This window comes from Rhinolophus hipposideros (assembly GCF_964194185.1).
Source record: "Rhinolophus hipposideros genome assembly, chromosome: 11".
Classification (NCBI taxonomy): Eukaryota; Metazoa; Chordata; class Mammalia; order Chiroptera; family Rhinolophidae; genus Rhinolophus; species Rhinolophus hipposideros.
The window spans coordinates 81,081,112-81,105,376 of NC_138057.1; the positions used below are offsets into that span (position 1 = coordinate 81,081,112).

The following is a 24,265-nucleotide window of genomic DNA, read 5'->3' on the forward strand; positions in this document are numbered from 1 at the left end:
TTCTTAAAGACCCTGACCTGCTGTGGGAGCTCCAGCTGGCTGTTCACGCGCCTCCTGCCAGGGTGCCAACCTGCTTCTCCTGAACGCCCCCAGCATGAATTAGCTCCCCGCCATCCCAGCATGAATTGGCCAGTTCACACATTTTTGAAAAAAGTGTCTCTTTCCCGCTCCCACGTGCTTTGTGGCAGCGGCAGAGAGAAGCACACGCAAGTGTTTCTGAGAAAACCCATTAGGTTGTGGGTGACAGAGGAAAGATGGCCCCCATGTCTACGGTGTAGACAGACACTCAAAGTCACCTGGCTGCCGTCTGTCATGCATTCCCCGTGCCAGGCCTTTCACTCAGTCCCAAGAGCAACCCATTCACAGATGGTGGCCAGAGCTCAGCTGCAGGTGCAACCACTCCAGTGTCCAGGGGAAGGGCACTGCAGGCCCTGTACAGTGGGAAAGATCAGAGCCTCCATGGTGCCATGGGAGCTCTGTCCTGGTGGCCTCAGTGCCACCAAGGTCAACCTTTGGTTCTCCCCTCTGCTCTAGGGCCTCCCCTCCTCCTCAAGTGTGGGTCACTGTCTCCAGTGGCTCAGGGGAGGAGAGGGTGGGAGGCCTGACGCAACCTCAGACTCCTTCCCAGGGTCCCTGCAGGGAAGCAATGGAAAAGGAGTCTCCCAGCTCTGCCCCAGCCATTGTTCTCACTGGGGTGGGCCCAGCTTGGACAGAACCAGCCCCCACCCCCAGCAGTGGCCTCTGACCACCGGAGACCCAGCAGGTCAAAAGCTTAGCACAAGGCGGCCCAGGACAGCCACTCAGGAAAGGAGAGCTATGGATGAGTGGGGACTGCACACGAGCGTCACCGTAAAACCATAATGTGACATGGACACCAAGAGCGGGCTCAGCCGCCGGTTCACGGTGCATCCAGAAGACCGTGGATTGATTTTCTGGGAGAGCCAGTGTCATCCACGTGCCCAACTCTTGTTGGTGCCACGTCAGGTGCTAACCTGTCTGTTTAGAGTAGAAAATAATCAAAATCTTAGAAGGCAGCCCCGAAGAACTGAAACGACGGATTCAAACAGTGTGCACACATGCGCACTGCAGCACGACCCACAGCAGGCCAAGGGTGGAACAACGCAACCTCCCTTAAAAGACGAATGGATAACAAGCTGTGGTCCATCCACACATAGAGTGGAATGTGATCCAGTCAGAAAAAGGAACGAAGCACTGACACGCTCCCACAGGAACCTCGCAGTCCCGACACTGAGTGAGAAATGCCAGACACAAAAGGCTACATAGTGTGAGATTCCATTTATATGAAATGTTCCGATTAGGCCAGCCCATCGAAGGCAGACAGACGGCTGCGGGGGTGGGGGTGTGGGCAGGGCACTGGAGGGGGGTGACTGCTTCGCAGACCTAGGTTTCGTTCGGGGTGAGGGAAATGCTCTGCGACTAGAAGGAGGTGGTGGGGGCACAGCACTGTGACTGTACTCAACGGGACTGAATTGCACACTTTGAAAGTTTAATTTCATGTTAAGTGAATTTTACGTCAATTAATAAGAAGTCAGAAGGCAGAAGGGGCTGGGCCAGGACTGGGGATCAAAGGCAGAGGCGGGTCCCTGGCCCCGGGAGCGCTCAGCCCAGTGAGGACCAAGCCGACGCCGCCACCACCACCGGGGCCCAGGGAGGGTGTGTGGAGACGTGTCCTGTGCTCCATGACAGCCTCCCACCTAATCCTCAGGACCCCGGGCAAACGCCATGTGTCCTGGTTCCCACTGCTGCTGTTACAACTCGCCTCAAACAGCCAGATTTTTATCTTGCGGTTCTGTATGTCTGAAGTCCGAAAGGAGTCTGACGGGCTCAAACTAAGGTGTGCGCAGGGCCAGTTCCTTCTGGAGGCTCCAGGGAGATGGAGAACCTGTTCTCACCTTTTCCAGCTTCTGAGAACACCTGTGTCCGTTGGCTCACAGCCACGTCACCCCAACTTCTGCTCTGTCATCACGTCTCCTTTCTCTGACTTGCTCCTCCTGCCTCCCTCTTGTCATTACGAACTAAGTCCATCTGTACAAACTTAAGTACATCTGCAGAGAGCCTGTTCCCTGTCACACTGCGTCCAGGAGTCACAAGGCAGATGTATCTTCAGGGGCCACCGGTCAGCCCGCCAGCCGGGCCAGCGGCCCGTGGGTGTTCCCGGAGCGTCAGGTGCTAACCTCACCACGCTGCACAGCGGGCAGGCTCAGCAAGCTTGTGTAGCGGGGGGCATGTTCCCAGCCTGCAGAAGAAGAGACAGAAGCCCCAGGAGGAACCCTTCCTAAGGTCCCTCAGCCAGCAGGTGGCCGACAGAGGAGACCTTCGTGGGCAGGGGCTCCCTGCCTTCACCTTTCGTCTTCACTCAGAGTCCCGCCCTTTGCCATCTCCCCCCCCCCCCAGCCACTCAGAGCTGCGATGATCCCAAACCAGGACATCCCTCGGTCTGGAGGGCCAGCTGTGGCTGTGACAAGGACCTGCAACCCACATTCTGACCTCGATGACTTGACACAGGCCAGCCCTCACCCCAATTCTGACCCTCCCACTGACACCAGGACGGGACTCTCAGATTAATTCTCAGATTCATCAGCCTCTGAGAAGCATAATTGGGCTTTTATGGAAAATCGGCTCATGATGCAAAGTACAAGGGATGTGAAAATGACCATTTTTTTGAAGGAGCACATTGGGCTCCTATCCAGCCACGAAAGAGATGAGGAAGAGATTCTTCAGGGCTGCGGGCTCGGCTGGTGGGTTTTCAAAAAAGGGGTTTGGCTGAACTAAAACCTTTCCCTAATGAATAACACCACGAAATGCTCAACGAAGAGCCCAGCTAGTGTTTTGTAAAGTGCTGCTGCCCCCAGAATGTTCCGTCACCTGTGAAAACCTCTCAGCCGTGTGGGGGATGAGAGTCTATCCAAACTCCTCATGCTACCCCGGGCAGCCACACAGGTCGGGCTGCCCATCTCCTGGGCTCACGGGAGGTGAGCTGTGTGAGGTGATGGAGGATCTGTCTCCAGGGGCTGCAGACAGAAAGGCCCCTGGGAAGGTTCTGGATTGGGGCCCAGACAAGGAGAGGAAAAGCATACGGGGGAGGACGGCACAGAAGGAAAACCAGCAACAAGGGCCAGGAGCGGTACCGCTGAGATGGATGGTTCTTCCTGCAAAGGAGCTGCCCGTACCAGGAGGCCCTGATCCTTTTGTCTGCAAACACCTCCCTCGTTTCCCTCATTCGCTCCTCCTCCCGTGTGGAGGAAAGGGTTAACTCAACAGACCTGGGTTGGCCACAGCCTGCACAGTCCAAGAAAGGTCTGGCCCTGGCCCAGCTCCTGGAAGGGAACCTCTGAGCCCCTGGGACGTCCGGCCTGATACAGTGTCTTTGTTACCTGGGGCCTGGGGCCAAGCCAGAGTCTCTGCTAAGGATGCATTTGGGGGGAGACCCGGGGCCACACGGTATCAGCCCCACCTCTGGAGAGGCTGGAGACTAAGGCCAGCCTTGTGGGTGGTCAGCCTGTCTATGTCACCAACACCCAGGGAGAACCTGGGCACCAAAGCTCGGGTGGGCTTCTGGAGTTGGCAACGCCCCATGCATGTTGTCACACGTCGTTCTGGGAGAATTAAGTGCCGCCACACCACTGCCCTGGCAGGGGAGAGCCGGAAGCTGGAGCCTGGCCTCTCCTGGAGCCTGCCCCATGCGCCCATTCCATGTGCCGACGTGAATCTGTATCCTTCACTGTAATAAACCGTAACTGTGAGTGTAAGGCCTTGGCCGTGTCCCGTGAGGCCTTCCAGCCAAGCATCGAACCTGAGGATGGGCTTACAGCATGCCCTACTCACCCTGTTTCTGTTACTAAAACACACTATAATATTTACTAAGGCCTTCTCCAGGCCAACACAGAGCTAGGTCTCATCTCAGCGAATCCTGATAAGGCCCCTGTGTTAACCCATATCATCAACGTCTAAAGGAAGATGCAAGGAGAAGCCTCCCACACGAGGCCCACAGTGAACCAGGACGCCAGCCGTGGAACTGGTCTCATCAACTCCGAAGCCCAGATCTCAACTTTCTCTGCTCGCCGTCTCCTAGGGGCAGCAGCCTTCAGGGCTGGGGTCACCCCTCACCCTCTAGGGGCCCATGTGCTGCCCAGGGGGTTCCTGGAACAGGGAGGGAAGGGGGTAGGTTTCCAATCACATCTGCCAGCCTGAGGGCCCAGGGCCCAGAGGGCAGGGCTGACTGTGCCTGCTTCTGCCCACCTACTGTGGGAACGGCTTGTGAAGCACCGGAATCGTGGAACAGCCCTGGCTGGGAGCACAGGGGCTGTCAGGGTGGAGGGGCCAGGAGAGATGGGGGCAGAGGGGCTACATGTCCAGGAAGGAGGACAAAACCCCACTCGAGGGGCCTCCTTACTAATCAGGGCAGGACACACACCCAGGACAGACGGAGGGCCAGCTCTCGCGTTCTTCACCAGACTCTAAGCCACCAACCGGGTCTCATCATCAGCTGTAGACCCCCAAGGAAACAGAGACCCCAAGAGCCAGTGCACGGGTGCAAACAGCCAGGGTCTCAGGAGGGAAGAGCCTGGAACACCACCAAGGCAGCGCTGAGGACACGGCAGGACCGCATCCGTGTAAAGCGAGGAGGACTCGTCGCCCCCGGGAAACACAAGGGGACTCCCAGCACCAGGGCCCCTGGTTGGGGGAGAACGTCGAACGGATTCAGAGATCACACTCTAGCATTACATGAAAGAGCGAATAAAATGACTAACGCTTGTTGCACAAACTTCATTCCTGCCTACGTATGCATGTAGATATGCATATAGATGAAGAATTTGCTGGCAAAGGCAGGGCAATAAAACCACAACACAACACGTCATCCTGGGCCAGTGGGACAAGGAACAGATGACAGTTTCTGGGAAAAACAAAACACAAAAACCACGTACTGCCTCTGTATCCAGAAATGACACACTTTTTATAATTAAACATTTTAAAACTGTCCCTATTACAGACCTTTCAATAGCTATGTTGAAAAACACTCATGCAACTGGGGGGGACGGGAGAGGGGGTGCCTCAAAGGTATTAGTGAGATTCTGGGACACAGGCTGGGTGGTGGGTTTTGTTCTCTTGCTATTCTCTATACCTAAGTGTGTTACAAATATTCTTTTGTATGTATTTAATATGTAGTTTAAAAATATTTTAAATAGCCTATCCTATGTGACAAACAAACAAACAAACAAAAGTCCTCAACGCAACGGAACTTCTAAGTCCTCTGAGGACCCAACAGCAAAAGAAGACCTGGGGACGGGGGAAGCGCTAACATCTGCATCTGTCCAGGTGACTCTGAACCTGGGCAAACAGCCCCACCAAGGGCCGGCAGCGGCCCCCCACCCAGACAACACCAGGGTGAAGCTCGCCTCCTGGAGCTCGACCTCCCTCACAGCCAGGCGTGACCCCATCCACCCCCGCTCTCAGGCAGGGCTGTTTCCACCCTCCCAAGCCTCTCATTCCCATCCAGAAAGGGCAGCTCTTGGGTTTGTCCCCACTCGATCTGGGAACTGGTCCCCATTCCCATGTCTCGGACCCTGATCTGTGGGCCAGAATCCACAATGACCCGTTCTCGTGTGGGACTGCCCTCCCCTCTCCCCCACTGGCCACGTGCCCCATCCAGGCGTCAGAGGTGAGAGACCAGACCCAGGGGTCACAGGATTCTAAGCAAAATAAAAACTGAGTGGAGAAATTCCTGTCAAGAGACGTGCAGCCCCCAAGAGGGCAGGTCCCCTCACTCTGGCCTGGTCATTACAAACACCAGCTACCTCGTTCGCAGCAAAGCCTCCCAGTTCTGATGTGTGGAGAGTGCATTTAGGTAGGCAATGATCTGTGAAAGGATTAATTTGCTGATCTTATTACCTAAATCGAAAGCGATTTTTCAGCCATCAGTAACATACGTGGGAGATCTCCCTGGTGTGAACCGAAGGCTCTCTCCTCCCCCCACCCCTTCCAGCCACCACCCACAGACAACTTGACAACACAGTGAAAATTCACAATAAAGACACAGGTGGCGGATATCTGTGGAAAACTCCAATATCTGTGACCAGGCGCGTGGTGGCACGCGGCGATGGGAGGGCCGGCACTCTGCGCGTGCGCTCCAAAGGCTTACCTGATCCCTTTATTCTGGGCCACACTGTGCAGGGACAGTCTCGACACCGCGGAGATGACCTGGGGAGACAGAATGAAGGCCTCTGTCATTTCACAAGAAAGCAGAAAGTCATCATAAAACTACTCAAATGTTCTGCAGACACAAAAAACTATTCACTGAGCAGTTTTCATCTTGGGGGTAAAAAACACACAGCAAATCCCTTCGTAGGCTGGGCACCTGTGTTGTGTTTACCATGCCCAGTCTGTCACTTTGGAGCACTGATCCTTACGGGGATGCAGGTCACACTGCATGAGCGGATCCGAGCAATGTCCCCAGACCAACACTTGTCAAAAGGAAAGTTCTGCAGGGCTCAGCCATGAGCACGAGCCACTCCCTCCTCTGCTGCCCACCCCACCCTGGCGCTGCCCCGGGTTCCGGCCATCCTCCTGCACACACAGAGGACCCACCTGTCTCCCAGCCCTACTGCAGTTATTTCACAAGTCTCAAAACAACAGGCAACAAGCAGGTATGAGGCTCCGCAGATGGTGGGGAAACTGAGGCAGGGAGAGGGAGGTGGCTGACCCTGGAGCACAAAGTATGACACACACGATGGGCACACAGGAAGCTGCTCACGATTCATTACAGAATTTACGGGGCACCTGCCATGCCAGACATCACACACCGAAGACGCAGGTGCAAGGCTTAACTTGGAGACTTCATTGTGTGAGCATGGCTGAGTTCATCTGTGTGCGTGTGTGTGCGTGCGTGCGTGTGCTGGGGAAAGGGAACACGAGCATGGCCCATGATGCCCACTTGCTAACATCATAGAGGCCCCCTGCTGGGTGCTGGCTGTCCTAGGAACTCAGCCCAATGGGCCTCTCTGGGCCTCGTCCTGGGGCATCTTCATTCCTCGTCATGCATATTTCGGAGACAGGAAAGCTGCAGCTAGGTCACTTGCCCAAAGCCCCCGAGCCGGGACACATTCCTCAGACTTCCTTTTAGGCTGTTCTCCTTCTAGCAGCAAGTTTTAAAAGGGGTTGTGTGGGGGAAAAACACCCAAACTGTACAGAAGGGCCCTTTCTCAGCCTGGCGAGATGGCCCATTTGCCAGCAAGCCACGTGCTGTGTGCTGTCTTCTGGTAGGTGGTTATATTTCAGGGGTCGGGACTCACGGAAGCCGTGAAGCCGAGGGATGACAGGGTTTGTCTGTGTTTCCTCAGACAAAACTCAATTGGTTTATTATGCAGCTGGCCCAGCCGGGCTCCCAGGCTTTGTGTTATAAGGGGTCTTTCACAAAAAAGGAGCAACTTGGCTTCAGCTGTTATTCTTGGCTTTTAAGAGCTCTAAATATTTACAGAGAACAAAAATTAAAGCAATATTGCTGTATGTCCTTTGATAGAAACTAGAAATGTTAGAGCGTGAAAGGTTTGGGAACTACAGGGCACACAAACCACCCACCACCAGCGTCCTATTGCAGACATTGCTAATCAACTGCCACATTTCCCCACCCCCACCCCACCCCCCAATGAGCCAGACGCAGGCTGAGAACCCTTCCAGCAGAGTCCGCCCAAAGCATCAGCCATCGGTCAGCGATGGCAGAGCAGACAAAACCCGTCTTCCAACCTGGAGCTAGCACAAAGGCAGAGCTTCGCACAGGTGGTACCCAAGACAGGGAGGGGCTGCTGCCGTGAGCCAAGGCCAGGAGACAGGTCTCCAACGTGACCACGTGCCTGTGGTCCCAGCAGACAGAATAGCTTCTCCAGATGCTATGACCACAGCAGCCTCAGCCCTGAGCTCACAGGGGCTTTGCTCCAGGCTGGAATCTGTCGCTAGTGGTTTGTGCAGGGCTCAGCTCTGGGTTCCTGTCACCAGACAGGGCAGCTCCTTAAACAAGGTTAAACCTGCCCAGCTCTGACAGAGGTGCCTGACCCTCACTTTCCCTGGGCTGCATGCTTCCTTGGTGGCACCTGCAGGAACCACAGGGAACCCCACTCTGGGGACCGGAGGACAGAGCAAGGACTGCTAGAGGCAGACACTGGACCCCTGAGACAGCCGTGGAGTGAGCGTTGGTGGCCCCTTGTAAAAGGACAGGGAGTGGGGAGCACCTCCCTGCAGGGGGAGGGAAGCACCTCGGCCAGGTCCCCACTCCCAGGACGCAGGGTTGGGCTTCCCCAGAGGCATTGCTCGCGGGAGATGATCAGAAACCTCCCCCACAGCCCTGCCAATCCTTCTGAAAACGTAAATGTCAAAGGATGACATTTTCCCAACTCATCTCCACATCTCGTCTGCGTCCCAGTTAATGAATGAAATGAAGACGTACACACCCTCTCTTCCTTCCGGTCCCTGCCCCCACCTCCACACACAACCAGCGCAGGACTCTGGGCTCAGAGATGCATCTACTTTCTCGCCTGGGCCCACAGAGCCTCAGGCCCAGGCCAGCCCAGGATCACGAGGGCAGGGGGTAGGGGGTAGGTGGGGTCACACAAGGAGAAGACTTGCCCCCAAGAGGACCAGCCCCGTTGGGCAGAGCAATAGGCATGGCCTGCTCCCCCAAGCCACACTGTCTGTGCTAGTCACCCATGTCCACTCCCTGCCTCGCCGTGACGTTTAAAATTACCGGCTCCTTTAATGCTCAGTGAAGGAACCAGGAGTGGATGTGACAGCCCAGAGGGAAGGAGGCGAGGTCTGGGGTCTGGATCGCAGGCTCCGTCCCCACCAGCCATGGCCTACTCTGACCCCGGCTCTCCACCAGACACCAGCAGCCAATCAGCTTCCTCCCATTCACCAGAGAAGCTGAAGAATGCAGACGCCCAGGCCCACCCCCAGAGGCTCTAAGTGGGATGTGTGGGGCCTGGGAATCTGCCTTTATAAGGACGGACACACACACACACACACACACACACACAGCTCAGATATGTGACAGGTTGGGCACCACAGGCTTGGTCAAGACACTGTCCATCTCAGGATACCCTGCAAGCACTGTGCCACTGAGGGGGTGTGGGAAGGAGACTCAAGCAGAGTGGGCAGAAAAGCCTTCTTAGGAAAGGACACGTGGCCTGCACTGGGGTCCAGGGCAAAGCAGTGTCCAGCATGGATCTCAGCAAGCTCAGGGTTCCAGAATGGGAGCTCCCGGGACCCCTGCCACTGGGGGTGCGCTGCCCCCTCTGACAAGAAGCAGGCCTCTGTGTTGCAGGCGCCCACAGGCCCCAAGCCAGGGCAGTCCCCTCTGCCGGGCTCGAATCGCGGGCTTCTACTCCTGCCCAGGCGTGGAGAGGCAGGCGAGCAGCTGCAGGCTACGTCCCAGCAGGGCCAGGATGACACCGTATGGCCACCAGCAGGTAGGTGGGAACCGTCCCATTCTCCCACGTAACGGAGCAAGCCCTCGCTGCCCTGCCGTGCCTGCCGTGGCCAGTCTGCCTGTTCTCACGCCTCCCAGGCGTTCTCACGCCTCACAAACTCTGCGGGAGGTTTTGCTGCTCAGGCATCGCCTGATGTGACGGCAGAAGCAGCGACAACAGGGGAACAGCCGTCCTGCTGACCATCCTCACCAGGAGCTCCGGGGTCCAGCACTGAAGCCCCTTCATGTCCCCCCCTCATCGGCTGTGGCCGGACTCAGGGCCAGGCTCCAGGGGCCGCGAGCTGTGCTGGCCTGGACACTGTCTGCACACCTGTGTGGAGGTGCCCCCGAGAGTATTCTGGAGAGAGACATCACTGACAGCACCCGCTCAAAGGGTCCAGCACCCCCAAGAAAGACGAAGAAGCAGACCGTCAGGTTTCCCAGCTGGCAGGTGTTCGAGGAGGCAGGCCCAGCCACAGGCTGCTGGGGACCGTGTCCCGGCACCAGGTTCCGGGCGCACTCTGGCAGCATGTATCCTTAGGGACGTGTCACTAAAGACGGCACTGAGTTTCCATTCCGGGCGTGTGGAACAATTTCATTCCAGCCGTGTTCACGGCAGCAATTTACAGATGCTCGAGAATTTGGCAGCAGCCCGACTGAGAAGTACAGAGAGAGCCAGTAGGGCACGTCCGCACCAGGGGCTCTGAGCTGCACGGACACCGAGGTCATACAGGGAACTGATTGACACAACACATATTCACAAACACCGTAAGTGAAAGAAACGGGGTACAAAACATGTACGATAGACAGGTCTCACTTTTTCTAAAAAGGGACTGGTAGATAACATGTGAAAGGGTGGCAGTGGGTAGTGCGACTCTTCTCCCTTGCTGTATTTTGATATTTTTCCACAATGAACATACTCGTATAGTAGGGAAATGTTACACAAAAAGAAATGTCTGCTGGTGTCCACTCCCCACCCACAAGGTGCAGAGTGGGCAGGAATTTTCCACCCCAAATTTTCCTGTTAATAAAACATGGCATTCAAACCACAGGAACCCGACTCTGGGCCCCAGGTGGAAACACAGGTTGGTCACTCGCACCGTGCCATCACTGACTCATGCTAAGACACCACTCCCCACCCCCACCCAGAGTGCACAGCGGCAGACCCCTCATTCAAGCTGCAGCCACCAGGACACCAAGGGGACCTTTACTCTCATGAAATTAAGGAGTACTCAATGTGCTTCAGGGAATGTACCAGCATGTGAAGCTGTGTCTTTAAACGTACATGTCCTTGGAATTGATGAGGGTGGGTGGGTGGGTGGGTGGGTAGGTGGATGGATGGGTGGATGGGCGGGCGGATGGGTGGGCGGATGGGTGGATGGATGGATGGGTGGTTGGGTGGTTGGATGGGTGGGTGGGTGGGTGGGTGGGTGGGTGGATGGATGGGTGGATGATGGGTGGGTGGGTAGATGGGTGGGTGGGTAGATGGGTGGGTGGATGGGTGAGTGGATCTGTGGGTGGATGGGTGGATGGGTGGGTGGATGGGTGGATGGGTGGATGGGTGGGTGGATGATGGATGGAGGGGTGGTGGGTGGATGGATGGATGGATGGATGGGTGGATGGGTGGATGGGTGGGTGGGTGGGTGGATGGATGGGTGGATGGGTGGATGGATGGGTGGATGGGGTGGATGGAGGGGTGGTGGATGGATGGAGGGGTGGTGGATGGATGGATGGGTGGATGGATGGATGGATGGATGGGTGGATGGGTGGGTGGATGGGTGGATGGGTGGATGGGTGGGTGGATGATGGATGGAGGGGTGGTGGGTGGATGGATGGATGGATGGATGGGTGGATGGGTGGATGGGTGGGTGGGTGGGTGGATGGATGGGTGGATGGGTGGATGGATGGGTGGATGGGGTGGATGGAGGGGTGGTGGATGGATGGAGGGGTGGTGGATGGATGGATGGGTGGATGGATGGATGGATGGATGGGTGGATGGGTGGGTGGATGGGTGGGTAGGTGAGTGGATGGGTGGGTGGGTGGTGGATGGGTGGGTAGATGGGTGGGTGGGTGGATGGATGGGTGGATGGATGGATGGGTGGATGGATGGATGGATGGGTGGATGAGTGGGTGGGTGGATGGATGGGTGGATGGGTGGGTGGGTGGGTGGATGAATGGGTGGATGATGGATGGGTGGGTGGATGGGTGGGTGGATGGGTGAGTGGATCTGCGGGTGGATGGGTGGATGGATGGATGGGTGGATGGATGGGTGGATGGGTGGGTGGGTGGATGGGTGGGTGGATGATGGATGGAGGGGTGGTGGGTGGATGGATGGATGGATGATGGATGGGTGAATGGGTGGATGGGTGGTTGATGGGTGGATGGATGGGTGAATGGGTGGGTAGATGGGTGGGTGGGTGGATGGATGGGTGGATGGATGGATGAGTGGGTGGGTGGGTGGACGGATGGATAGATGAGTACATGGGTAGATGGACATATCGGATCAGCAGCAAAGGTTCCAGTGAGAACCTGCCCCTCAAGCTCCACTTCCTAATTCTTAGAACACGAGCAACCATTTATCGAGTACTTACTACATGCTATGCACTGGGATTTGCGTGAAACAAACGTATTTCTGTATGTATTGTTCCCTCCCCCAACTCTCCATTTATTAGAGGCAGACACCAGGGACGAGAGAATATGAACCTTACCACAATAAGCAGCCGAGTTAGGAACTGAACCCAGGTCTGTGTGACCCACGCCTGGGCACCCTATACCACGCAGGAGCCTGCAGCTGGCAACAGAACCCCGTACCCTCCTTCCAAGCCTGGCAAGATCATATTTCCCACCCTCTCTTACAGTTACTGACATCCACCCAATGGATGGGCACAAACATCAAGTGGGCCACTCACAGGCCTGGCTCATGGGACCTCCCTGCCCCTGGGGTGACTTCTAAAGCCTCATGTTAAAGGTAGAAGAGCACCCATCAGCCTAGGCCCCTGAGGGACTGCATGGAGCAGAGGTCACACACTCGCACGCACATGCTCTGCCCACCTGAAACCTCCCTGAAGGTCCCGCCATCTCCCACGTGAGCCACCACAGCTCAGACTGCCATCACACAGCACCTCACTCTTCCTCTAGACTCAGAAGGAACGTGAACCTGGGCACAAGTGAAAATGGTCCAGAACAAAGATGGATACAAGTCGGGCACGAGCTGAGCGACAGCAGGTAAGTGTGGCAGTCCCATCAACCTTGCTCGCCTGCGGAGGACGTAATGATCAGCAGAGCTTCCTGGCCCCAATTCTCCCACTGTCATTAGGAATCAATAAGGAGGAACCGCACAGCTCAGGCCCAAGCCCGCAGACCTTCCTTATCAGACATTACCACTCATCTGGAAACACACACACACACACACACACACACACACACACACACACACACACACGCAGCCCAACGGAGCCAAATGGCAAGATTATCAAACTCATTTAAATGTGTTGCCCCGGAAACTCTCCTATCTTCCTGGGAAATCTACAGCTAACACTGCCGCATATTTAGAAGCAAATCATTATGAATTGCTTTCTCCAGCTTAGCCTGCATTGCCCTTCTGTTTTTTCTTTTTTCACATCCAGAGCAAGGTCAGAAAAAACTTGGTGCTGTTGCCTTTGAAATGACGAGTGGCCAGCGAGGACTGATTAATTATGAAGCACGTGCAATCACAGCTTCGTGGTCAGGGCTCGCCACCGAGAGGAGGCAGGGAAAACAAAAGCAAGCGGGAAGCCACCGCCACGTCTCAGCCACTGCCTCCTGTTGGATGCGGGAAGATGGGTGTGAGCCAGACCCCAGGCCCCAAGATAGCTAAGCTGCTAAATGGAAAATGCCAGTGGCTGGAGCCGGGTGACTGGCAGTGACTTTGGAGGGAAGTACGTCGGAGGAGGATCTGGTCATCCTTAGAAAGAGGGACAGAGCTCAAAAGCTACTTTGAAGGAAAGAAAAGGGCAGGAGAAAAAAGGAAGGCCCGTGGCTATCGGCCCCGGCCCACTCCCTTTTCCTGCACCTGAACAGAGCTTTCAGCACAATGTTAGCCAAACCCCAAATAAAGCTGTGCAGCCCCAGCAGGTCTGGAGCAAGACTCCCAAGTGCAAGGGCGAGAGACCACCCTGAGCCTCAGGACCCGCAGCCCAAGTATTCGTGCCTTGCTTGGTGCTGATGTCTATTATATGGATGGGTGGATGGGTGGATGGGTGGGTGGGTGGATGGGTGGATGGGTGGGTGGGTGGGTGGGTGGTGGATGGTGGATGGATAGTGGATGGTGGATGGATAGTGGATGGTGGATGGATAGTGGATGGTGGATGGATGAACGGACGGGTAGATGGATGGGTGGGTGGTGGATGAATGGATAACAATGCAGAGGGATACCTGGGTCCCAGTCCCTCCTGATAAAGAAGGGAGGGAACATGGATCCCTGACAGTGGCCTCACACCCCTCTGCCTGCTGTACGTATCCTGGAGTGGAGCCTGAGCAGCTAACATGCCCTTGACTCCCTGTGCAAGTGAGTCAATCAGCACAGCCATCCACCTTGGGGGCAGTGCTGCCCTGTTTTGTAATAGAGAGAACTGAAGCTCAGAGAGGTAACCTGATGGGACAGAAGTCTCGTGGCTGGCACAGGGACCACACTTGAGCCCAGCTCCTAACCACATAGGAAGCCACACAAAAGCAAGCACCCTGAGCATCAGCCCCAGCCACCTCCCAGGGCCAGGAGACAGCCCCGGCCCCTCCTCACCCAAGGCAGGGTGTCTCGGGGACAGAGGCCTCCCGGCCCTGGCGCTGCTCCCCCTTCCACTCTTCCCTGAGCATCTGCCCTGCCCCTCGGGCCTCACTTTCTTACTAGGGATGAAAGGCCGGGACTTGGACTGGAGTTCCCCTGGCTCGGATCGTGTCCACGAGTCCCAGGCTACTGCACACAGGTCAGACCCGAAGGCCTTGTGAGTCCCTCGTGGATGGGAGCAAACAGACGCCCCAGGGACATCACAGCTGGGAACCGGACAGCGCCCAGAGCCAGAGGCATGGGGAGACAGACTGTAGATGGCTCAGCTCAGTGCCTCCAAGACCGGCTGAGCGCTACACCGAGCCCATCAGGGGAGACAGGAAGGGAGCAGGGACCAGGCCCTGCTCTCCCCCCACCCCGTATCTGAGGCTAAGGCTGTGTCAGTGTGGGGGGGCTGAGATTCCACCACCCTCCTCCCTAACACGGCGAGGGCAAGCTGGAAGAGAAGGGCTGAGCAGCGGCCCTTGGGCCCTGGCACCACCCAGACAGCAACGAGCGATAGTGGCTGGTCATCCCAGCCAGCGTGTCGGCCCACCCTCGACACCTCCTGAGTGGCAGAAAGCCCGGAAAGCTCGGGCTTTGTATACCTTTGTATACCTCGGGAGCCAGGAGAGAAGAGGCTAGAAGGGAAAGCTGAGCCCAGTGTCCTTGTGGAAAACAGTGAGGAAGCAGGCGTGGAGGGGACATCCAGAGCACCAGCCCCTCTGGGAAGCCCCTCTACTGTGGGGCTCCCGAGGCCTCTTCACTGGACAGTCGGAGGCAGGTGGGGGTGGGGTGGACAGAAGATTGCATAACCCTAACTGGACGCATGAGGTGCCTTCTCTGCGTCAGGCATATTACAGAAGCTATTTTAATTAACTTGCAATCGTGAGAAAACACCAGAGAGGCACAAATCGGGGCACGATACCAGAGACCTGGGTTCAAGTCCTAAACCTGCCACTCAACGTCTAAGCCACTTCTCCTCTCAGGCCTCAGTTTTCCCACCTGTGGAGTAAAGGAACAACGTTACATCAGAGACGGCAAACGCAGAGCACCCAGGCCATCACACTCCCTTGCTGTGCTCCCGGCAAGCCTCACTAATCAACTACAGTGCTCTTTCCTGCTAAAGCCGGAGGCAGCTCTGAAGCTTTCTCCACCCAGTGCTCTGGGCAGCCTCTCTTATCGAAAAGATCTGGAGCATGATAAGAAACCTGTGTCCACCCTGGGAAATGCCTGAACCGGACGGTCTCAGAGTCCCTCTGAACACTGACTGTCCACTATCCCTGACCCATAACATCAGGACGAATGCTCTGTGGTCACCAGATGAGAACCTGAACTTCAGCTGTTCCCAACCCGGAAGGTTTGCAGGACTCAATCAGGGAGACTTAAAATCCTTGGTGGAAGGAGCTTGGTGACCATCTGGTCTAAATCCTTCAATTTGCAGATGGGAAATCTATAATGCAGCTCAGAAGATGGGATTTTGCAAAGGCCACCCAGGGACGTCCAGGCGGTACCCGGGCTGTAGTCAGGAATGTTACCGGCCTCAAAGCTCCCTGTCTCTGACTTGGCTTCCTTAACAACTACAGCTAACGTTTCTCTAGGCCTCCCCTCTCCCCTCTGTTAAGCCTTACCAGCTTTCTTGTATTTTATTCCCTCAAAAGCCCCACGAAACACTTCTGCCACTCTTCCCACCAAGTGACAAGCCCAGGCGGACCAAGCTGGTCCCCGTGGCTGCGGGGCCCCAGCCCTTCACCCCACTCTGCCCTGCCCCCCAAAAGCCTGCTCGTCTGCCCTGGATCTGATGCTGATGGTGGCGGACGGGACCATACACCTCACCATCAGGCACCAGAGCGGGGCTGCTACGTGGGGCCTGCAGCTCCACGGAGGCCAAGAAACTCACCCACCACCTGGGTGGCTTTTGGGAGCTGGCTGGGTGGGCCAGTCCGGGCCACTCACCGTCTGTGAATGCACACTCACTCTTTCCCTGACACTCCCTCCCTCCTCCTGTTATCACATGCAGCTGCCACAAGCCTGTGGTGCCTGCTGAGGCTGCAGGAGGGGAGACTGGGCCTCCCCACCCCCATGGGCAGGTAAGAGGTGGGAGAAAGGTGTATCAAGCTGCAGGAGGCATCTCAGCCGCAGCTGCAGGCAAGCAGCAGCAGAGCTCCCCTCCGATCCCAGACAAGCCAGTAACGAGATACAGGTCTGCTGCCCAGCGACATGAGTCACAGCCCCAAGGTACAAGAATCCCAAAAGCAGCCCCTGGCGCCCGCCCAGACCTAGCATGCCAACTCAGCATTGCAGACAGCACCGGGCAGGGCGGACGGAGCCCCCGTCCCCCCTGGGAACCCCGCCCTCTTCACTCTTCCTTGGAGTGGAGACCGGAACCAAGGGGCCGGAAAGCAGGCGTCTGCATAGCCAGCCCCCAGAGTGCCTCTGCCTGCCACACTGCGTCCTACCTCGGCATATACGGTTTGGCCCAACCACAATCCTGTGCAGTCAGAACCATCATCCTCCCCTTCCATGTGAGGAAACTGAGGCCCGACGGCTGACCTCACTTGCAGGGACACAAGTAGAAGAGGCAGCTCCAGGACGGACCCTGGCGTTAGCTGAGGTATCTCCTGCATTTTCACTGAGGAGTGAAATGCCTCCCGCCTTAGACCTTAAAAAGTTGCCAGAAACAAGGGACGGATCCTGTTTATCTGCTCCCTGCCCTCCAGAGAACAGCCAAGCCACAGCCTCCACATGCTGGGACCCACCCCCCCAGGCTCTCACAACCATTTACTGGCCAAACTGGCAATCCTGCTGAGTCACGGCCCTGAGCAGCGCTCAGAGCACCAGACCGGCCAGGAACCCCTTTGAATGAGCCGATGCTCAAGTGAGCCTGAGCCCTGACCGTGAGCCTAAGGCCTGACCACAAGCCTGAGCCCTGACCGTGAGCCTGAGCTCTGACCGTGAGCCTAAGGCCTGAGCACAAGCCTGAGCCCTGACCATGAGCCTGATCCCTGACCACAAGCCTGAGCCCTGACCATGAGCCTGATCCCTGACCACAAGCCTGAGCCCTGACCATGAGCCTAAGGCCTGAGCACAAGCCTGAGCCCTGACCATGAGCCTGAGCCCTGACCATGAGCCTGAGCCCTGACCACAAGCCTGAGCCCTGACCACAAGCCTGAGCCCTGACCGTGAGCCTGAGCCCTGACCACAAGCCTGAGCCCTGACCACAAGCCTGAGCCCTGACCGTGAGCCTGAGCCCTGACCGTGAGCCTGAGCCCTGACCACAAGCCTGAGCCCTGACCGTGAGCCTAAGGCCTGAGCACAAGCCTAAGCCCTGACCGTGAGCCTGAGCCCTGACCGTGAGCCTGAGCCCTGAGCCCTGACCGTGAGCCTAAGGCCTGAGCCCTGACCGTGAGCCTGAGCCCTGACCACAAGCCTGAGCCCTGACCGTGAGCCTGAGCCCTGACCGTGAGCCTGAGCCCTGACCACAAGCCTGAGCCCTGACCGTGAGCCTAAGGCCTGAGCACAAGCCTAAGCCCTGACCGTGAGCCTGAGCCCTGACCGTGAGCCTGAGCCCTGAGCCCTGACCGTGAGCCTAAGGCCTGAGCCCTGACCGTGAGCCTGAGCCCTGACCGTGAGCCTGAGCCCTGACCATGAGCCTGAGCCCTGACCACAAGCCTGAGCCCTGACCGTGAGCCTAAGGCCTGAGCCCTGACCGTGAGCCTGAACCCTGACCACAAGTCTGGGCCTTGACCGCAAGCCTGGCACTGCTGCCTCCCTGAATCCTCAACCACCTAAGATAGTGTCACTGTTCCCCTTGTCAGACAAGGAAACTGAGGGTCAGAGTGGTCACCTGCACATAGCAGCAGAGAGGGCTGAGAACCTGGGCGGTCTGATTAGCACCAAGTGCTCTTAAAGGGGAAGTATCCAGAAGAAGAGCGTCAGCCTCCTGTCGGAGTCTCTGCCCACAGCCTCTTGTCACAGCGTTTCTGGCTGATCCGCTCCAGGCTCGAGCCCTTCACCATCTGTCAAACTCCTGGCTTCATAATGAGAGAGAAGTGACAGGAGCCATTACCTGGAGAGGTCCGATGGGTTTCAGAGCTGCTTCACTGCCCTCCCTGATTAATGGCCATTTTAACGGGAACAGGAATAAAAATTGTGTCTTACACCACAGCAATAATTTCTCAATATACACTCTTATCTCTGAAGCGATGAGTTAGGAACTTGGTTATTAAGTGTGCGCACAACCCTGCATACTGAGGGCGAGACTCTCCCACTCCATCACCTCGGCGCCCGCGGCTGGCCTGCAGGGAGCGGGGCCGAGGCCAGAGCGCCCAGAGCAGCCTCTGAAGCACTTGGCACTCCGCGGGGTATTTTCTCCCTGGGGCTGTCTGATGCCAAAGGAGGGCGTGGCACACCTGCCCCCAGGTCCAGCAGGAAGGCTCCTAACCGGTGCTCTCGGCACAGGGCTGAGCTCAGCGCTGCATGTAAGCTCCTATGTCAGGACCCCAGCAGCACCCGCTGGATGCCTCTGAGGGAGGGGAACTGGCTCAGGTCAGATCGGGGGCAGCTGGCAGCACCGCAGCAGACAGACCTGCATGAGAGCAGCCTGGAGCAGCCACGATAATTACAGGACAAACTGCTAAAGCGAGCACTTGCACGGCTGGGTGAGTGTTTGGGAAAGACATGACAGGCCTGAGCATTAAGAAGGATTATTCCGAGTCTGAAAACGCGGGGCCCCATCCAACACAGCCAATGTGATGAGTGGAGCTGAGCCTCGCTTTCCTCACCTGTGAAATGGGGGCAGTGCGAACTCACACGGTTAAGGGAGAACTCACGCCCCATGGGTTTACCATTCCAGTCAGAGTCACTGTTTCCGCCCCTCACTGCCACCACATCGCTGTGGCTATTTGTCACTGGACAGAGGCCAATCTCTGTACGGACTAAAAGTCTGTTTCGCCAAATTCCTCTGTTGAAGCCCTAACCCCCAGTGTGAGGCTGTTAGGAGGTGGGGCCTTTGGGAGGTTATGAGGTCCTGAAGGTGAAGCCCTGTGAATGGGGTCAGTGTCATTGGAAGAAAAGGCATGTGGGAGACTCTCTCTCTCCCTGCCCTGCCACCCCACCATGTCTCAACACAGTGAGAAGGCGGCCGTCTGCAAACCTCCCAGTGTGTGGTGTTTTTGTTACAGCAGCCTGAGCTGACCAGCAACCTTACAGAGGCCATCCCTGCCGCCCCTGCCCACCTCCAGCCTTGGGAAATGCCCAGGAAGCCACACCTCGGAGTCCCCCAAGCAGCAGCCACTTCCCACTGCCACGTCAGGAGTCCCCGTCCCAGCCAGGGGAATTCTAACCGACAAGCAGAGCCTTCAGGGTGGGGGCAGGTGGGGTGAGGGGCAAGGACAGCGCTGACCACTGGGTAAGAAGTACCCACCTGCCTCTCACCCACGTCGCACTCCTTGTTAAGGCACAGACCCTCTCCCCAGAGACAAGCGGCACCACTCAAGAATCAAAAGGGCCCATGGAGGTGGTTGGATTCAGCCTTGGATTCTGCAGGATGGAGCGGGGGAGGGGGGGTGGATTCTGCCCAAGGTCCCACTACTGCCCTGGCCAGGCGCATGCTGCTGCCCCCAGTCAGGATGCCCGAGGTACAGCCTTCAGGTGCGAGCAGGGTGCCAGCTTGGTATCAATACACCTGGCTTTGCATCCGCCGCAGAATATCCCACAATCTCGGCAATGCCCTGAGCTCCTGGGGTCCCAGCCCTGCTCATGCAATGGAGATGACAGCATCCTGAGGGGTTCTCACGTCCTCACCTGTATGTTCAACAGCTTCAGTGAGCACCTACAACATAGCAAGCAGAGTGCTAGGGACAAGAAGCCACTGATGGCTTCTGGAACTCAGCAGACCTAATGTGTGCTCAGTGCTATGAGGCAAAGGACAGACCAGCCAGTAGGACAGGAGCACCAGCAAGGGTCTAACTGAGTGGGGAGTGGAGGGCATCAAGGAAGGCTGCCTGGAGGAGGTGCCACTCAACCTGAGACCTGGGGGGTGAACAGGAGTTAGCTGGGCTCACAGCACATGCACAGCAGGTGCACCGTAAACAAGGGCAACCTTCCCGCAGGATGGCCGGTGGGGGTGGCGGGGCCAGGGCTCTGCCTCGGTCAGCACAGCCTTGGCCCAACACTGCAGAGCGGCTCACACAGACCACGGAGCACCAGCCCTCCTTCCCAAATCAGCCTCAGCCCAGGACCCCTGCGCACCCACTGCGTGTGGTGCTAGCCTGCAGTGAGAAGAGCCTCGAGTGATTTCCCTCCCTGAGCAGTGCGCTGACGGAAACAGATGGAAAATAGCCACAGACACAGCTCCAGGGTACTTCTGAGAAAACGGTTTCATCTTGAGTTCTGCTTCATCCTGGCGCACCTCGGAGGTCATGGGAAGCCAAGAGAAGTCGGAGGGCAGCCCAGGGTCATGTCTCACCTGCACGCTTGGCACCTGAGACCTGGGCACTGCGCTCGTGCCGTGTGAGTGGTGGTCGCACCCTCCTCGTGTACAGTGTAGAGCACGTGGTGGGCTCACAGGAAGTGCTGGCTGCACTGTGCTCCTGGAGCCCTGGTGCCCTCGCATCAGGACGGGTTTGGAATTCAAGAGCTCTGAGAAACCCAGGTCGCTGAGCTGCGGCTGCTTATGGGTGTGACACGGACACCCCAACACAGACCTTGAACTTGCAGCTGGACGTAGGGCCAAGCAGGTGGCCGCTGGGGGCCCTGCACGGTCCCCATGGCTAGGCTGCCCCAAGCTGAATGGGCTCATGGGTTCAGAAGAATCGCAGAACACTTTGGAACAAACGAAGCCACAGTTTTGGGAAAGATTCACACGTTTTGATGAATATGGGTTGTGCCTTCCAAGCTTCTGGAGAGAAGCCTCTGGAAGGGCCCAAATTGTCCTGACCTTGCCCGTCATTGTGGACGTCTCAGGAGGAGCAGGAGGCCGCGGGGAAGAGAGATGCAGAGCAAGGCCTGCCTGGTGCACCCCACTCCGAGGCTGGCCCGCCACCCTGCACCCTCCTCACGCAGCCCCAGTGCAGACTCCCCAAGGGGAGAGACCCTGTCTTCACAGCCCCCAAAGGACGCCCAGAGGACAGATCACCTATACGTGCTGCTGTCACCGCTGACTACAGTCAGGACGAAAGGACAAAATTCATGTCCTCCCCAAAACCTCAGCATGTGATATTTGGGAAAAGAGCCACTGCAGATGTCCTTACTTAAGATGGAGTCATCGTGGAATAGGCGTGGCCCCCAGACGCGTGCCATTCCCCGTCTCTCCTCCCAGTCCTGACCCTCCCACAGCCACCTGACAGCTCCGGAATGAACGGCCTTCCTGAGCCCATCACCCATGACGCCAGCACACACTCCACGTCGCCCCCGACCTTTCAGCGCGTTTTGTCCTGGCCGCCTCTCACGGTCCCCATTGTCCCTCCACTCAGGGCAGCTTCTCAGCCTGCCTGCCCAGTTGGGAGCCTGGACCCTCAGGTGACCTCACAGACAGTGGGGTAGGGGTGGGGCCAGGGCAGCGGCTTCTAGGCACAGCTGTCCACACCCCCAGGACCCCTCCACAGTTCAGACTGAGCCAGCAATACTGTCCCCAGGCCACCCAGTCCACTGTTACATTGGGGCACCCTGCTCCCCGGCACCGTGGTCCCATCAACGGGGCAGCACCCCTGGACATGCCCCCCAAGTCCCACTGCAAGCTCCCACCACGCACCTCACCTCACAGTGCAACAACGAGGCACGGCCATGACATAACATAGGGCCCCCCAGGCAAGCTCAACGGGAACCAGGGTGAGGGGTTCAACTCCAAGACTTCCACTCAGATCCACAACCACTCCTCCCTGTGTGGGGGGAAGGGGACGGCACCAGAGCTGCACGAAAGCCCGGGGAGAGGGGCAGGGCCAGCACTGGTGGGCCTGTCACAGACTGGAACCAGCGTTTCTGCACGGGGCTTGCTGCCAAGCCCTACACCACCCAGGATGGTTCATCGAATGAGACTACAGCCAAGTGTTGTGTACACTAGTGGCCCTTGGTGGTGATGAGCGAGAGCACTTCCTGCCGGATACTCAGAGGGTCTCAACTCCAGGTCCAAATTATGCACAGGATAGGATCGTGTGTAATTAGTTAACGACCAGCTCTTCAAAGGAACGGCACTGCCAGCAGCAGTGGCTACATGGCTGAGGGTTCACTACTCACTGCGTGGACCTTTACTCCTCACCGCCAGCCCGAGGGGGCCAGCCCTGGCCCTTTACCCAAGTCCAGAGGGTGAAGAGGCCCAACGGGAAGGGCACCCCATTCTACCACGCCCCTCCTGCGCAACCACACGTCAGAGTCTCTGATGGGCATACTCCACGGGCGTAGCTCATCAGAACACTCTGCACCCAAGGGGCAAAGGCCACATCTCCCCAGGGCTCCGTGGGGCAGGCCCGACGTGAGACTTTAATCTTGTGGCTCGCGTTAGGGAGGACGCAGCTGGCACCCCCCCGCGGCAGGTGGAGCAGGGTCTCAGGGCCTCCTACCCCAGCAGCCAGCGGCATCCAGATGGGCACCTGAGCTCAGGGACAGGCACCTTCAGAGGCTCCCGAGCGCACCTGAGAGTGGGCCCTGGCACGTGCGGGTGGGCTGGCCCAGCAGGACCCCCAGGCAGCCCCTGGGCTAACCCTGCACATGCAGCATTTGCCCCCACTGCCCGCCTTCCCTTCCTGGCCTCCCCTTACCGAGCCGAGCCTCCCACGCCCTCCTGACCCACTGAACCACCTACTTAGTCGGCACTGGAATGAGTCCCTCAGACATAACAAAGCTGAGCAGGGAAGGGATGGCCACTTCCCCAGGGTCGCTGTGCTAACAGGCCAGGTGGGCCTGGGGACACCTAACCTGTCACCCGCATCCAGGTTTGCCGCTGCCTTGTACAGAAGGCCCCCCTTCCCAGGCCAGGCCGTCGGACCTCCCGGTAGGCACAGTGATGGGCCAGGTGAGCAGTCATTCAGGTGAGCGGGCACTGTGCTGTGAGTCCTAACAGGCCTGGCACCACCTGCACAGGCTCCTGGGTGATTCGGCAAATCAGCGCCCCCCGACCACAATCCACTGCCCGCAGCTAGGCCGCCACCCACCTCAGGCTGAACTCCACACAGGCTACCCCGTGTCTGTGCCAGACTTGGCCAGCAGCAGAAATCTCGAGAAAAATAGCACATGACAGAGGACCCCGCACATCCCCCAGCCTCCCGAGGAGAGGGTGGCAGTCACCCCGCTTAGCACGGAAGTCATTCAGAGGCTAAGGAACCCGCCCACTGTCACCCAGCTAGATAGGGCAGATCCAGGCTCAACTGGGCCCCGTGTCAGGATCTGCTGGTTGCAAGCCCTTCTCCTCCTAGAGATGAGGAAACTAGACAGGCCTGTGGAAAGTGAGAAGGACCCGCTGAGGCCTGGGGCACTTACGGAACCCGCCGAGAACTCAATCCTCTGCTAGGACACCCATCTCGAGAAGACCCTGGTGGTCCCAGCAGCAGAGGCTCAAGCTTCTAGTTACCAGAGAGCAGCTGAATTCAGCCCAGAAGCCTGGTTTCATGAAATACTCCCTGGAAATCAATTGGGACCACTCAGCTACCTGGCTTTGGGGGCAGGGGCACCTCGGGGGCGTGGTCAAGTTTTCCCAACTGCAGAGGCAGGTTCAGGGCTTAGACCAAAGCAGGCACTGAGGACCCCAGGCCCTAGTCTTTCTCTGCCACAGCAGTGAGGGTTCTTCCTGGTGGGGGGTGTTAACCCCAGAGGGGTCCCTGGGGACAGCCGCCTGGCATGGCCCCAAGACAGCAAGGCCCTGTCACTTGTGATGCCTTCTTTGTGGGGGTGGGGAGGGGCCATCTGCCAGGCCCATTCTGTGGGAAGTGACCTCTTTACCCCACGGTGCCCTCAGGGACTCCCTACAGAAACTAATTGCCTGGAAGCATAAATAA

General features: G+C 57.5%; 1 protein-coding gene across 9 annotated transcripts in view; it reads right to left on the minus strand.

The window, feature by feature from the left end:
• VAV2 (vav guanine nucleotide exchange factor 2) overlaps positions 1–24,265 on the minus strand; it is a 157,845-nt gene that overhangs the window by 70,592 nt on the left and 62,988 nt on the right. For all 9 annotated transcript variants that reach the window (XR_013994419.1, XM_081066162.1, XM_081066161.1 and 6 more), the window contains exon 3: positions 6,161–6,219. Coding sequence is in view for 8 of the 9 variants with exons in the window: in XM_081066162.1 (XP_080922288.1) it covers positions 6,161–6,219 (59 nt within the window). In the remaining variant the exon portion in view is untranslated. The remainder of the gene's footprint in view (positions 1–6,160; positions 6,220–24,265) is intronic.